Source organism: Balaenoptera physalus (genome assembly GCF_965194825.1).
Source record: "Balaenoptera physalus genome assembly, chromosome: 2".
Taxonomy (NCBI): domain Eukaryota; kingdom Metazoa; phylum Chordata; class Mammalia; order Artiodactyla; family Balaenopteridae; genus Balaenoptera; species Balaenoptera physalus.
Window position 1 is genome coordinate 78,881,311 of NC_138883.1, and position 16,075 is coordinate 78,897,385.

At 43.6% G+C, this 16,075-nt stretch overlaps 1 protein-coding gene across 2 annotated transcripts; it reads right to left on the minus strand.

Moving 5' to 3' along the window:
• Positions 1 to 11,930: 11,930 nt before the first annotated feature.
• On the minus strand, positions 11,931 to 15,860 carry GJD2 (gap junction protein delta 2). Of its 2 annotated transcripts, none has more exons than XM_082452461.1 (2): positions 15,282 to 15,860; positions 11,931 to 14,225 (listed from the first exon to the last, which is right to left on the minus strand). In XM_082452461.1, the coding sequence occupies exons 1-2, from the start codon at positions 15,350 to 15,352 to the stop codon at positions 13,331 to 13,333; spliced, it is 966 nt and encodes a 321-aa protein (XP_082308587.1). In that variant the 5' UTR covers positions 15,353 to 15,860; the 3' UTR covers positions 11,931 to 13,330. The 2 variants fall into 2 exon arrangements, with proteins under 2 accessions (XP_082308587.1, XP_082308588.1); XM_082452462.1 differs by lacking the exon at positions 15,282 to 15,860 and adding an exon at positions 14,368 to 15,271.
• Between the last annotated feature and the right edge of the window lie 215 nt (positions 15,861 to 16,075).

Consider the following 16,075-nt stretch of genomic DNA (forward strand, 5'->3'; position numbering starts at 1 on the left):
TATTAAAGTATCATAAATTATATTCTATTTGTGGAAAATCCGTAAGTTGAATTAAATTTAAATTTCCCCAATTTCTCTACCACTCAAGGACAAGTATACTCCTTGCAGACTTCTCTACATGCAAATACATACAGCCAAAAATGAGCTCATACCACACTTAGTGCTCTGTAATCTCTCTGGGCCTCAGCTTCCTCTTCTCTAACTCTAAAATGGACCCAGGGGCTTGTTGTGGTTACCAATGCCTTATTACATGTAAAACTCTTAATAAGCACTCAATAAATAAAATTATTATTTTTTCACTCAGCAATACAGGAGTTCATTGAGGACGTACTATATGCCAGACACTGTACATAAGAACTTCACATCTATTAATTCAATAAATGAGTCCATTAGCAGTGCCTCAACAAGATCAGGGTCATGGATAATAAATAACAATAATGTTCAAATTTCTCTGTGGCTTTATTTACTTATTTATTTATATTTCTCCTTTTATTTATTTATTTATTTATTTTTAACATCTTTATTGGAGTATAATTGCTTTACATTGTTGTGTTAGTTTCTGCTGTATAACAAAGTGAATCAGCTATACGTATACATATATCCCCATATCCCCTCCCTCTTACATCTGCCTCTCACCCTCCCTATCCCACCCCTCTAGGTGGTCACAAAGCACGAAGCTGATCTCCCTGTGCTATGCGGCTGCTTCCCACTAGCTATCTATTTTACATTTGGTAGTGTGTATATGTCCATGCCACTCTCTCACTTCGTCCCAGCTTACACTTCCCCCTCCCCATGTCCTCAAGTCCATTCTCTATGTTTGCGTCTTTATTCCTGTCCTGCCCCTAGGTTCTTCAGAACCAGTTTTTTAAATTTTAGATTCCATATATATGTGTTAGCATACAGTATTTGTTTTTCTCTTTCTGACTTAACTTCACTCTGTATGACAGACTCTAGGTCCATCCACCTCACTACAAATAAATCAATTTCGTTTCTTTTTATGGCTGAGTAATATTCCATTGTATATATGTGCCACATCTTCTTTATCCATTCATCTGTCGATGGACATTTAGGTTGCTTCCATGTCCTGACTATTGTAAATAGTGCTGCAATGAACATTGTGGTACATGTCTCTTTTTGAATTATGGTTTTCTCAGGGTATATGCCCAGGAGTGGGATTGCTGAGTCATATGGTAGTTCTATTTTTAGTTTTTAAAGGAACCTCCATACTGTTCTCTTCTCTGTGGCTTTAGACTTTGTTCTATGTGCTTTGCAATGTCTCCAAAAGTTTTGTTTATTTAATCATGTTCTTGTCTGTCCAAGGTTAAAGTAAGTTTCCCTTTGCCCAGAAAAGCCCTCTGAAGAGCACAGATATTCACATGAACTGTAAAGGCATCAGTATTAGGAATAGCAGACATTCTAGTAACTGGAGGTTTGGGTTTTGAGCATGCTTCGCTTCAATCCTGACTCTGTGCCTGGTTGTTTGGTATTAAAGAATAAGTGTCTCTAAACCCCATTTTCTCAACTGTAAGACAGGGCTATTTTCTATTCTGTCTTACAAGGTTGTTGAGGGAGGACTGTGGGAGAATGTGGATGATAGCATCTTGTTGGACAATATAAAAGTCTACACAAATGGAAGTAGTTTATTTAGATCTTGCAACAGAGCCAAGTTCTAGGTAAATAAAAAGGGATTTCCAGCTCCTGCATTTCTCTTTCTAACCACTTCTTCAGCAAGGAGGCCAATGTCCTGGCTGCCCAGTCCACCTTCTCTGGTGTCAAAGCTGGATTAAATCATGTGCTCCCTACATATCTCCTGGTCCTCCCATCAAATTGACCGTTGGAGTCACGGCACGGGCCTGAGACAGACTGTGGGATGAGAAGAAGCTTATGTCCTTGCCAGATTCCTCTTTCTATGTTTCTTTTCTCCTTCTTCACTATCCTCTTGCAGACAGGGCTGTGATAAATTCAATGTACCAATAGCCACATCCAATCACCTAGAGTCTCATTAATAGTAATAATCATTATTAAAATAAATCAATAACATTTATTAAGCAGTTAGTAGGTAACAAGCAATGAGAAGATTTCCTTACAAACATAATCAAGTTTATGACTCCCAACAACCAATGAGATAGATGGCTTTATTATTTCCATTTCACAGATCTGGAATCGGAGATTTAACAAGGTTAAGTAATTGCCCAGATCACACAACTCGAAAGTGAGAGTCAAGAAGCTAATTCAGTGTCTGACCCACAGCTGAGTCTCAGTAAACACCTGTAGAATGAATGTGTCAATATTAATCAGAGATGATCATGGGACACTACTACATTGCAGGTCGCTATTATTTTTGTAGGGCATTTGACTCTAAAGCCTGTGCTTGCAACTACTTGCCAGCTACCTGTCATTCTCCCATATTCCTAATTTATTATTATTCCTTTGACCCCAGAAAGCCCCCAAGCACATGCTAGATATGAAATCTACCCCCCACAAAGTATGCAGGCAAGTGAAGTTAGTTGGCCTTCCAATTTTCTTAAAACAATACTCTTTCTACCCACCACTCACCTCCCTTCTTCCCTCATTCCTTAAAAAAGAAATTGTTACATCATTGTATTTTCTCACCCAGGAAAGTCTTTTTAAGTACCAGCCACCCTCATTTCAACACCCTGGGATCCTAGGAGTGCCGGAGAGAGGTGTGGTGAGGAGAGCGAATATATCAAAGTGAGGAGTCAGTGCCTTCTGAGCTCATTAGCACCCAGGCACAGAGAAGGAAACTGCTATTTTTATCAAATGCACCTTCATTTAAATAAATTTCAGGGTAACTTGATAGAAAAAGGTTCCTTTGGAAATATGTGTTCCTTTTAATAAGGACTGGTTATCTTATGTGCCCTTTCTAGCCTAGCTTTATCCCCAGATACGTAACGTATAAGTTTTTACGCTGGTTCCTTTATGAAATCTCCATCTCAGCCACTTGGGTTCTAGCCCAGGCATAGGCCTGACAGGAGACGTATAAAAGCTTGGTGGCTGAGTGGAGCACCACCTCTGTGCCTAGGAGATAGGGCTTCGTCCCTTCCTTGTGATTCACCAGCTGGCTTTTGATCACTTAGTGTGGGTTCCAACCATACGATTCCTTTAGCCAAGGCTGCTTCATGACCCAATGCATGAGCTGGGCTTCAGGATTTAATTATAGGCATTTGTTTTCTGACAACGGTGCCATCCTTTTAGGGATACTCCAGGATGCTTCCCTGACCTGGTTACGCATTTTGCTCATCCTCAACCCTTGGACCAAGAATTTTGTCTCAATCTCAGGAGTCACAGCCTCCCAGAGTCTCAGTGTTGACATCTTGTATTTAGAGGATTAGCTCCCATTACACACACACACACACACACACACACACACACACACTTGCTGATTGTTTTCAATAACAGACAAAAATGAATCTAAAAAAATTTTTTCCTTCACCTTTCTGCCCAAAACAAATTTGAGGAGACTTTCTGTGTCTTCCTGTCTCATAAGCTAGTTTTGCCAGAATCTCAGAAATTACCTGCTTCTTGAACTTTCTCATTAATGACCAACATCTACTAACATTCTCACAGTCACTTTTTGAAAAGTTGGCAAAACGTAGCAACAAATGTTAAGTGCCTACTCTGTAATCCAGTTATCCTGAAGAAGCAATCCAGGAAGTGTACAAAGATGTTAACCTCACTATTGTGCATGACAGTGACAACTGGTAACAATCCAAATATCCAAAATTAGGTAATTGTTCAAGTAGATTGTGGTACCACCATATTACGGAACATATACCCACTAATCAAAAACATGTTGTAAAGGTATTTTTGATGTGGAAAATACTGACCATCTATTTCCAAGTGGAAAAAAGTCTACAAAATAGTATGAACACTGTGATGTTACCTTTAGGAACCCCGCATCCATGGTCCTGTGTGTACTCATCTCTCTAGCTACTGAATAGAAGTCTTACACAGGTGTACACGAAAGGACAGACACAGGTAACAATGATTCTCTTTGAGTGACAGAATTTTTTTGTTGTGCTTCTCTCTGCCCTGAATGTGCATTACTTTGGTAATTAGGGGAAATAAGTGCTGGGGTTTTTTGAAAAGAAAAAGTGCTGCTTTTTATTTCCTCTCTCATCTCTGGAATCACAGAAAATAGCTAAGGGGAAGATCCAATGCCAGACCTGGCTACCTTGCCAGGATGCTCACCTCAGCTTCCTCTGGTCTGCAGTCCAGGTGAAAGACTGTTCTAATTGTCCTGAACAAATTGCAGTTCCCAAGGGACCAAGACCGACATCCTTCCCTAAAGACTGGACTGCCACATTTCCTTGCAACCTCTTTGGAAGTATAAGAAACCACTTTCTGAGAATATATTCATTTCCCTCCTTACATTTCTAGATATCTCTCTTGACAATCTAAAGCTTAGCATTTGACTAGTCAAGATGGAAAGTACATCAGATTATAAGTCAGAGAACAGGGCTCTGCCTCACCTGTATTAAAACTAACAGTGGTTTTGGACAAGCCACCAAAACTGAAGCTCTGAGGTTTTGCTCCTTTAAGGAAAAGCAAGTACCACCCATTCTGTACTCTGCCCACTCCATAAACAGGGGTTGCAAAGACCAAATAAGACAGTACACAGGGAAGAGGTGAGAAAAAGCATCTACTCAAATGTTTACTATCACTATCATGATTGTTAAAATGGTCATTATTATCACTATTACAGCTCTTATAACTGAAGAAACCAATAGCTGATATTATAATTTGACTTTAGTTTCTGGAAAGGGAGAAGAAATATCCCTATGTCCAGGTCACAAAGTTATCTTTGGCCTACAGCATCAATTGAGGTTATATTCTTACATTTTTATAAAAGAAGATTGACTTTTGGCATCAGATGCATATAGTCGGCTTGCTTCTCTAAAGGAAGACTCTGGAACTCTATTGCCCATTCTCTTTTCCACCTGTGATTGGCTGTCTCTCACTTCTGCCTTTTTCCTTGTAAAGAAAGACCAGCCCCAAGCTGCTTCCTTTGGTTTTCTCTGACATGTCTTCTGTATCCTTAGTGCCTAGCTCAGAGCTGAGCATGTATAAACACTGCATTCAGTATATATGTGCGAAAATAATAAATGAATTTTCTGAGTTCCTTTTAGGCAAAGCATAGTGATGGAAAAAATGGGGCAGGGAGAGAAGCTTCTAAACAACACTGGGAAACACTGGCCAATGAGCATGCAGTGCAGGTCATCCATGGGCTCCTGGAAGAGAGAGAGAAAAACCTGCAGAGAAGCTGCAGTCAGGATGGGTAAGAGTTAGAGGTATTCTTCATGGCCTAAGGGAGCCTGAGCTCCATCTGTAACCACCCCCATACTGACCAGGGGTTCTGGAAGAAATGTTCAAGAACATGGTTTCTCAGAGTAGGGAGTGTGGAGATGCCCAAGGTGCTCCCAGAGAGACGTTTACCCACATGCACAACCGGGGAAAAAGGCCATAGGTCTTTGGCTTTGAGTTAATCCTCTGACCTGGATCAAGCCCAGGAATATGGTGCCTCAGAGCTGGATGGACCATATGCTTAACCAAGACAAGATCTCTTTCTCTCCAACACTGTCACCAACTCATGATTCTCATGACCTGTGCTTGGAGAGATATGGGCTAGGAGTCAGAGGACCTCTGACTTTGCAAATCATTGCTAGCAACCTTTGTCCACCCAGGCTATCCTTTCCTGACAACTTGACAAGCTACTTTCTTAATCCCACCCTGCCTCAACTTCCATCTAACCTGGAGCTCTTTATTCAGGCATACTCTCTGGATCTAAGTTGTATCTACAAAATGAAGAAGTGGATGGAATGACCTTTCCCATCCCACCTCAAGGTCATTTACTTACTCAATCAATAGACATTTATGAAGCCTTGTTCTGTCTGGGCCAGGAGCTGCAGAAACAATGGTGACTGTGATGTGGCAATGCCTTGGAAAACCTCACAGTCTCATGTTGCACCAAGACACGCCAAGAAAAGAACATTTGGTGGGGAGGAGGGGGAAGAGAAATGTCCCAGTGAAAGATGTACTGAGAGAAAGGTAGCAGACCACGACACCAGGTTTCCTGAGACCTTATCCAGCAGAGCTTTCTTGATGGTAATGTCATGAAGTGTTAAAACTTGGCTTCAACATCACACTGCATGGGCTGAAGTCTAGACATAGCCATGGACTAGCTGTATGCCCTAGGCAAGTTGATTTAACATCTACATATTTTGGTTTCCTCATCTAAAAAATGGAGGTAATCATACATAACACTCTTCTTTCAGGGTTGTTGTGAGGGTTAAGGAGGAAGTGTTTAACATGTATTTGCTATTATTGAGATCATGAAGAGAAATCTTTAGACCATTCAGATTTTGTATAAAAAAACCTTCAGGAATTTTTTCTTTTATTATATTTGGGAAAATAGAAAATACGGAGGGAAGGAAATCGAAAATTAATCAAAAAGGAAACAAAAAGGTGTTTTGGAGAAAGCATTCATTTGCAAAAGGCTTGGTCCCTACCTGGAGACAGGTACAAGAGATAAAATTTCCCCAGATCAAATGTCTCAGAGGTATCAAAATTCACCAATTCTATATTTAGGTGCCCATATGTTCCCACTGGCCAGAGTTGCCCACAAATACAGACATTTCAGTGCACAGAGCAGCAATTTTCAAAAAGATATCCCTTTCAGGAGAGGGAGATGCTACAAAGCTTAATCTGTTCTAAGTGATTCTGAAATATTGTATCAATTCACAGCAGAAATGTCATCGTGGTGAATAAACATGAGGATTCTGCTCAGTGTCTGGGATTTAGCTGACTAACTCCCACTAATGTTAATGGAGTCACGCTGCCAAATCCCCAACCTTCACCCTGGATATTTGCTCCAATCCTTTACTGTTGAGATTGAAATGTGTTTTCCAAATCAAGGCTGATCCTGAGATGGAATAGTAGCTTGGTCAGAAAGGGACAGTATGGCTGATGCCTGGGGACCTAAAAGTACTCAAAACGATGACATTAAGAGGCTTTGCTGAAAGGTGTGTCTTCACATTTCTCCCCGATTCAGCGCACCTTCCTTTGCCCGGTGTACAATGTGGTCCACTCCACTCACCTTCCAAACTCACTTGCCACCACTTCTCTCTGTGAAGTCCAGGCAAAACAAAATCCCCCATTTCTCCGCTATGTCCCAGACTTCTCTGCTGGAGGTGAATGTTTATGTTGCCCCCACTTCCTTCTTTATTCTTCAAGGAGACCCATCTCAATACCACCTCGTTGGTGACATTTTTCTAGACCTGCTCCCCGCCTTCAACACACACACATACACACACTGGATGTGATGGCTCCCTCCTTAGATCTCAGAATACCTTGAGCCTTGAACATGGCACTTCACATTCTGCCTTAGGAACTTGTCTTATTTCCCTCAGATAGACTGTAGGCCCTGTGAGGCATCACACTTGTCCTTAAATTTCCTTTAACACCTAGTCTAAGCCCTTGCACACCATCAGTGCCCAAGAAAGCAGTCAATTGAACTGAATGACTTTCTATTGCATGATGTTTTGGGGAACTGGAACTTTCAGGGAAGGGTTTGGGTATTGGGGAGCTGGTGTGTAGTTATAGATGATAGGTCTTTTATTTATTAAGTTAAATAAACATGTTTTAGAGAGCATCCTGGTCTTTGGAGTCAGAGAGAAGAACTGATCCATTTCTCAGAACTGGTTTGCCCCAGCTGACAGACACGTAGAACACTGGCCTGGGTGAACCAAGGATCTGATTCACAACAGCAAGTTGTGCATTGGTATTTGGCACTAGTGTCCTCTCAGACACCTCTCTATACACTCATCTGGCTTACAGCCCCAAGACTCAAAGCTGACAAGAGCCACTGAACACATTTTAGCCACAATACTCATTTGGGCTGGGTTCCACCAGGTCTTCTTGAGCTAACACACAATCTGTCTGGTGTGTGACAATCTCCTAAATGAACGTAATCTTTGAGTAGTCATAAAGCTGGCTCGCGATGCCTGATTGAGTATCAGAGGCCTGGCTGGGATGGGATGGATAATTTACCCTTCGTCTGCTCTGATTGTAATTGCTTCTGTGGAAGCTGCAGGAGGTCTGGGAGTATGAAAAGCAAAGGATGGTCTGTGCTCACCATTTCTGCTTTCTCACTTCCCACTCACTCACTCACCAAGTCTAGTGGATGGTTTCGAGGCCTTTAGCTATCTGGTATTTAGCTATTTTATCTAGCTGGAATGCTTATTAAAGTTGCATACTCAGAACAGGTCTTCTTCCTTGAGATTCCACCTCCCTGAACTTTATGAAACCACTTTGCAACTTGCCCTTTCACCCCCCAAACTGAGCTTCTCCTCCTCCGTCCACTCCAGGCTCTATCCTTGGTCAGCCCCTCTCACCGCCAGGGCCACTGCTTCTACTCCTAAAGTCTGAGAATTTTTGCTAGCCTTCCACCTAGAGCGTCTCATCACTAACCTCGCACATGGCATAAGCAAGGGCAGCTCTGTTGTGAGAACCTCACACTTCCCTTCTGGCCCTTTCCCAATTTCTCCTCCAAATATCTGATTGTCGTAATTTTATGCTAATGTTTCTGAATCCCTAGTCCCCCACCCTGACTACACATTTGATCCCCTAGAAATTGGAAAATAAAATACAGATGCCCAGACTACAGCATCAGAGATTCTAATTTAGGTTGTCTGGAGTGGGGCAAAGGCATTCATATTCTTTAAGTATTATTTTCCCATTATTACTGACATAAAATTTTATCTCTTTGTCTGAGAAGCAGCTTTGACAGCCCTTCTCAAGAGCTGAGACTTAGGTGTTATTATCTCCAGGGTTCCAGGCCCTGGAGCAGGAGCTCAATGGCTGTTGATTTTCTTAAGTAAAGTAGCCACACAACTTGGTTTGCTCAGGACAGATCCAATTTACACCCATTGTTCTGGTGTTCCATTCAATTAGCTATCTGCCCCTTTCATTCTCAGAGGTGTCCCATTTTGTACAATAAATTATATAAGCCCCCCCCCTGCAACCATAAGGGTACTTAAGGTTTGAAAATACTTAGTATTATGGGCTAAATTGTGTCTTCCAGGTCAGAATGTGACTGTATTTAAAGATAGGGCCTTTAAAAAGGTGATTAAGTTAAAATGAGGTCATTAGGGTCGGCCCTAATTCAATCTGACTCGTGTCCTCATAAGAAGAGGAGATTAAGACACACAGAGAGACACTAGGGGTGCACATGTACAGAGGAATGACCACGTGAGGACACAGAGAGAAGGTGACCATCTGGAAAGCAAGGAGAGGTCTCAGAAGAAACTAATCCTGCCAACACCTTGATCTTGGACTTCTAGTTTCCAGAACTGTGAGAAAATAAATTCTTGTTGTTCAAGTCACCAAGTCTGTGATATTTTGTTATGGCAGCCTGAGCAGACTAATACACTTGGTAAAATATAAAGTAAGTAAAACCAATATAAATATTGTTTCCTAAATATTCCAATCCTCCAACACGAATGCTTACATCATTTTCCAAGAAACTCACTGTCTTGATCTTAAATCTTTCAGTTTCCTCAACCATTCAATAAAGGGCTTGACTTAATGTCTCCAAAGGATGCTTTTAGCATCCGTATATTCTGAGTCTGTAAGACTGTTGCCAGATGGAAAACTGAGGCACCCATCTCTCTGGTAGTAGATGAGATGGTGATAATGAATGTCACATATGGTTACAGTGGGTTAGGCACGGTTCCCACCCTCAAGGAGCCACACACTGATCTGGAAACATCTCATCTCCACGCAGCAAGGGACAGAGTGACTTTTATGGAGGCTCAGTGCAGGTGCACTTAGCTAGCCTGGAGGAGAGTTTAGAATAGGTTTCTGTGTGAACAGACAGCCAAACTGATTTTTAGTGGGTGAAGAGGAACACACCCAGTGAGAGGAGGTAGTGGGACAGGTATTCCCTGCAGAAGAAACCGCATTTTAAAAAAAAGAAAGAAAGAAAAGCAGAGGTAAAAGAGAAACCATGGTCTATCTGGTACTTTCTTCATTTCCCACACCCTTGATTTTAAATCCAGTCCTTTTCCTCTGCTCTCAGAGGTCAGGGAGTACAGCTATTATCCCTCATATTTTTTAACCCTTTTCAATATTTGAGGACTTAAAAATGACAAATTCTGTACTTTAAGCTTTCCTTTCCCCGGGCTAAGTAATTTCAGTCTCTCCAGGCTATTCTTCAAGCTTTTAAACTCACAGTTCACACGTTAGCACTCACCACTCCACCAACGTGCATGCGCCCACACACACATTCACACACACACACACGCCCACACATTGTGCACACACGGGCCAAAAGGGCCATTGGTTCGCCAAAAGGCTCTTAAATTTAAGAGAATAGATTGGTATTGTCCTATCAAAAGTACAGATTAAGGTCACATCCATCACATAGCTATGTGAACCATCAAATTATCAGTGTATTTCCTTCATTAAATAGAAAGCAAAAGAATCAAACTGACACACATCAGTCATTCTGAGGGATGACTCTATATGCCGAGAGGAATGTGTGTTCTCTGCTCCACTACCGACAAGTAAATTAATAATCTTACCATTTGAGGGTGTTTGGAAGCATCGAAGAGCTGAAATAGATCAGCCCCACTGATATGGGATGCATTTCTACCAGGAAATACTATCGTATCTCCAATCTCACATCACGGCATAAATACAACAGCCCTTGTTTTCCACACAGCTTCCTACTTCTTTCACACCCAAGCGTCAGCTAAGAGCTCTCAAGCAACACTCTTCCTCCATCTCTGGGAGGTGTCTTAAAACATTTTTAGCTCACCAAATACAAAACGGAGGAGGATCTGTTTCTTTATTCAAGAATAATCCTTTTCAACTGCCTGTTTATTCTGCAGATGGAAACCTATAGATTGAAATAAACATATTTTCATTCTAAAATTGGCATCTGCACTGCAATAGTTAAAGGATGCAACAATTGTGTTTGAAAAGCAATCATCCAGGAAATTCCGCATTGCTTTGCAATATTCAGACAAAGGGCGCATTGGAATTAGAAGGTGAATAGCATTTAAGAACTGAGGAAGAACACTGGTCTACTGAACTAATGGGACCGCATGTAGACAGAAAATGCCAAACATGCTAGTAAAATGTGTGGGTAAAATGTAATATCTTAGGACATATAAGCAAAGGATCAGTCTCCTTTGAAAGAACCCAATAAGACACGCTTGATTGAAAGTCTGGAATTGTGCTGTATGATACAGTAGCAACCAACCATATATGGCTATTTAAATTAATTAAAATTAAATAGAATTAGAAATTTAGTTCTTCAGTTGCACTAGCCACATTCTAAGAGCTCAACAGTCATTGTCATACTGAGCAGCAAAGATAGTAGACATCACCATCATTACACAAAGTTGTATTGGACGGTGCTGGTCTAGAAGGTTCTGTTTGACTATTGGGTTAGCATCATTTAAACATCAGGCCTTAAAGAGATGATACGGAGCACAGCATGCTGCTAGATGTAACAACTGATAGCATGAAAGTATGGTGGAAACGGAAAAATAATTCCACTCTTGGAATAAACTAATATGTTACAGCATTGACATTTTATTACAAGAAATATCCTTAGACAAGCAGAGAAATCTTGGACTAGAATGGAAAGGAGTTAGTAAATACTACTATTTGAATACTTCCTCACACTCTTCTAAACATTCACAAAATGCACCAGCCTCTTCTCATCTGTTAGTGGCTGGACTTTATCAGTCATCCCTCAAATACTTTTCAACCGTCCTTCACTTCCTGCCCCCAAAGTTCTGTTTTTTTTTTTTTTTGAATATGTAACAAAACAGTTTGAACATATATTTAAATAAATAGAATCCCAATCAAAATAGAAAATTGCAGACTCTTCCCATTAAAAAAAAAAAGGCAAGAACTTTATTTTAAACAAATCCTCAGTTGTGTGTTACACCACATCCATATCTAAACCAAAAATCATAATGATAATGCAAAGGAAACAGAGGGCTTCATAAAAGCACATTAGCCAAATATTATTCTTGGCCAATGCTTTAACTAAATACACAGTGGATGTGCAAGGTACAGTATGGCACTTAAATAAATATGAGCGAAGAGAAGGAAATATATTCACAGTACAAAGCAACAGGTTTTTGAACCTTTGGTATATATCTCAAATAAGCATCCATAAACACGTGTTAGCCAATAGTGTTTAGTTCCAGGTTTCTTAAGCCAGTGATTGTGTGTGTTTCAAAAATAGCTGATAAAATAATAAATCAGGATTGACATGGGCTGATTAAGGTCTCTGGTGTGAGCACACAGGTAAATTCAAACCATGGCAAAATGAAGTGCAGCTGTGTTGCACAACAAAACTATACAAGAAAATGAGTGAAATACACCAGTTAGAAATTCTGTGGCTCGGGTAGACACCCTTGATATTAACAACAACAACAGCAAATGTATTTTTAATGCTGTCCAAAGTCCACAATCTGGAAGGCAGAAATGTCCCAAAGCTCATAACCACATGCCTAACAGGGCAACAACCATCCCACAGGACTATTATAGTTGCATATTTCAATTCCCTCCCTCCCACCCAGCACCCTGCCCCTAATAAACAGCACCAGTGCAGTTTGAGTTAGAAAACTGGAAATATTGAGACATTCCTAAGGTTTTCATAATGACTGAGGGCCAGTCAGACGGGGCTGTAATGCAAACCTCTGCCATGGCCATTCTCCAAAAAGCACCCCATGGAATTCCCTCTAGCTTGCAGATAAACCATATTAGGTCTACTGTAAGGCCAGATTGAGAAAAAAAGCTGGCATGCTATCCTGGGTGGAGGGAGAGGGGCATGCTGATGGGGGAGGTACATGAAGGATGCCTCAAGGATGTTTGTCCTGCAGCCCAGGAGGAAAGGATGTGTTGAGATAGGTCACAAATTGTGTACCAATAAAATATTTGACTCATGCCATTCACCAGAGTACAGAGCTTAGCAGAGCTAAGTCCTACTTGGTAGCTGTGCAAGTCCACTATGATCAGGATCAAACTGGACCACAAAACAAAAGGACTCAAAGAAGTCCAACTCATCCATCTCATCACTCTATCCAGCTGTCTCTGGAACCAGTGGTGTGAAGTAATCGTTCTGCTTTCTCTCCTCTCCCACTGAGGCAAGATCTTCTCTTAACCAGCCTTATTCTACATCTCAGTGATGACAGCCACATAAATGAGGGCAGATAGAGCCACTCTCCATAGTCGTCTGCCTTGGGGCTACTTTTCATCTCCCAGGGCCTTTCCAAAACCTGCCCTTTCACACATAGGCAGAGTCGCTGGACTGAGTCCTGCCAAAATTGGGAACACTGACCCGGGGCAGGTCCTTGTTGCGGATCTCGTAGACTGACTTCCTCTTGGCCTGGGCCCCTCGCACGGCCAGCTTGATCTTGCGCCATCCCAGGTGGTTGAGTTCAGCCAGGTTCAGCACAACACAGATGCCACTCACAGCAAACATGAACACAAGAAAGACAGTCTTCTCAGTAGGCCGGGACACGTAACATTCCACCTCCTTGATGCAGGGGTAGCGGTCACACTCATACAACCCTGGGACGCTGAAGCCATAGAGAAAGTATTGGCCCACCAGAAACCCAATCTCCAGGGCATTCCGGAACACCACTTGGATGATGTAGAAGCGGGAGATGCCTTCCTGCCTTCGGAGCTTGGATCGTGCCGCAGTGCGCAACCCCGATGGGTGTGCAGTCAGCTCCTTAACCTCTAAACAATCTGGCTCCGTCTCCTTGCTTGTGTTCTCTGTGTTCTGCAGCACCCCATTGACAATGGCACTTTGCAGCTTCTTATCTTCTCGTTTGCCAACACCACTGCTCCCACCCCCAGGTCCTCCAGGACCCCCCATGGACTCAGGGGGGTCTCTGTCCAGGGCTAGGAAGACAGTAGAGTAGCGGCGTTCTCGCTGCTTGGCAGACTGGTGCACAGAGTAAGTGATGAAGCAGAGACTGGGGGTACACACCATTATGATCTGGAAGACCCAGTAACGTATGTGGGAGATGGGGAAGGCGCGGTCATAGCAGGCCTGGTTACAGCCGGGCTGCAGGGTGTTGCACACAAACATGGTCTGTTCATCATCGTACACCGTCTCCCCGACGATGGCCACAATGAGGATCCGGAAGATCACCACCACAGTCAACAGGATCCTGAGCAGTGGAAAAAGGAGGGAGAGAGGTTCTCATGGGCTGAGTCACTGACTTAGGAAACCCCTACTCCTCCCTTCCCAGCTCCCTCCTTGACTGGGGAGCTATCCATCCTTCGTGGTACTGAACTGGGAATCCAGCAAACCTTTTTGTCTCTTCCCTTTCTGCAGGATGTTGGTAGACTGGGAACACTTCATACTACAGGGATCTCAAGCATGTGTATCTCCATACGCTGGACATGGTGTATTTGCAACAGATCGATTACATGGAATGTAGAGAGGCACAAAACACACCTTCACTCTGGATATGGCAAATGCACATGGAATAGCTGAACACAGAGAATACAAAGTCTACACACAGAATATGTATATAACTACCCCAAGAGGATATTTAGTTTATCCTCAGTATGAATATTGAACTTAAGCTTTATATAAACAGATAGCTATGACTATATATACACATATATACATGAATATATATAGTATTTATGTATGTGAATATATATATATATATATATATATATATATATATATATATATATATATATATATATACATATATAGAGACACAAAGTGTCAATTGGGTGTGTCCGTTTCTGGCACTGTAAGTTTTAACAGGCAAATCAGTTTAGCTTAATAAATATTTGTTGGGAAAAGATACATCTGCTCTGAAGAGCAAATCCATCTCCCCATTTGCTCTTCTCTGTCCAAATACAATCCTGCCTTCTTTGTAGCTTCTATTTAGGGAACCGGATGAAGATTGGCTCCGACTCCAGAGAGTGGGGGGACCACGACGGAGCCAATAACTCCTTTGCTAAGGGGAGAAGAGTGAATTCCCTGGTGGTGCCTCATAGGGAAGGGAAGAGGAGCAGCTGGAGGAGGAGGGCATCACTGGGCATCAGGCGATCCCTCAACGCCGGGAACACAGGCGCACGGGCCAAGGATGATGGGAAGGGGTCAGAGGAGGGTCTGAGGGCTGTCAGGGCTCGGTCTGGACGTTAGAAAGGACTCCCGGGGGCCGCCCGACGGGGCCGGCTGACGCCCGGCTCGGCGCCCTTACCTCCCGATCATAGTGGAGTGCTGCTGCACCGCGGCTTCCAGCAGCCTCTCCAAGATGGTCCATTCCCCCATCGCTGTGCATCCGGAGGCAGCAGACAAAGACTGGGCAGCACCGGGCACGTCCCCGCTCCTGGCCACTCCCCGGGCCTCACCTCCCGACTGGGAGCGAATTGCCCCCCAATTAAAGAATCAAACAAAAATTTTTAAAAATCCACGATTCCCCTCTCCCTTTTATTGTACTTAAAAGAGGGAAATGGGGAAGGAAACCCAAGCACGCCCAACTGATGGGCAGCTGGCGCTGTCCGGAGGTCGGGCACGAACCTCCAGCGCCGTCCGGGGGTCAGGTCTGGAGCCGGCGGACGCCCGGGCGAGGGGCGGGGCGGAGCGGGGGTGGCCGCGTGCAGGTGCTCGAGCTCCCGCCCGCCCGAGCGAGGTCTTGGGCTCCCACTCACCCCCGGAGGTTGGGGGCCGGAAAAGGGTCCAGGCCCCAGCCCCCGCGCCTGGCACTTCAGCGGGCACCGGGCGCTCCCGCGCTGCCGCCTGCGAAGCCGGGGCGGAGCGCGCGGAGCCGGCTGCAGGGCTCGGGAATCGGCGGCCGCCGCCTCTAATCCGGCCTTAAGTAGTCTCCGCCTGCGTCACGCCAGGTCGGCGGAGGGGAGCCGAGCGCTGCGGCGGCTGTAGCTGCGCGCCGGAGCCCGAGGGGCAGGGGACGCGCGCAGGGGGAGAGGGGGCCAGAGTCCTGGGGCCTCGGCAGGGAGTGGGGTGACTTCGAGAGGAAGGATCGCTGCGCCCCTC

Coding starts and splice junctions, on each gene's coding strand:
- GJD2 (XM_082452461.1), bottom strand. CDS start 15,352: ATGGGGGAATGGACCATCTTGGAGAGGCTGCTGGAAGCCGCGGTGCAG. Junction 14,226..15,281: donor CACTCCACTATGATCGGGAG/GTAAGGGCGCCG, acceptor TCCACTGCTCAG/GATCCTGTTGACTGTGGTGG.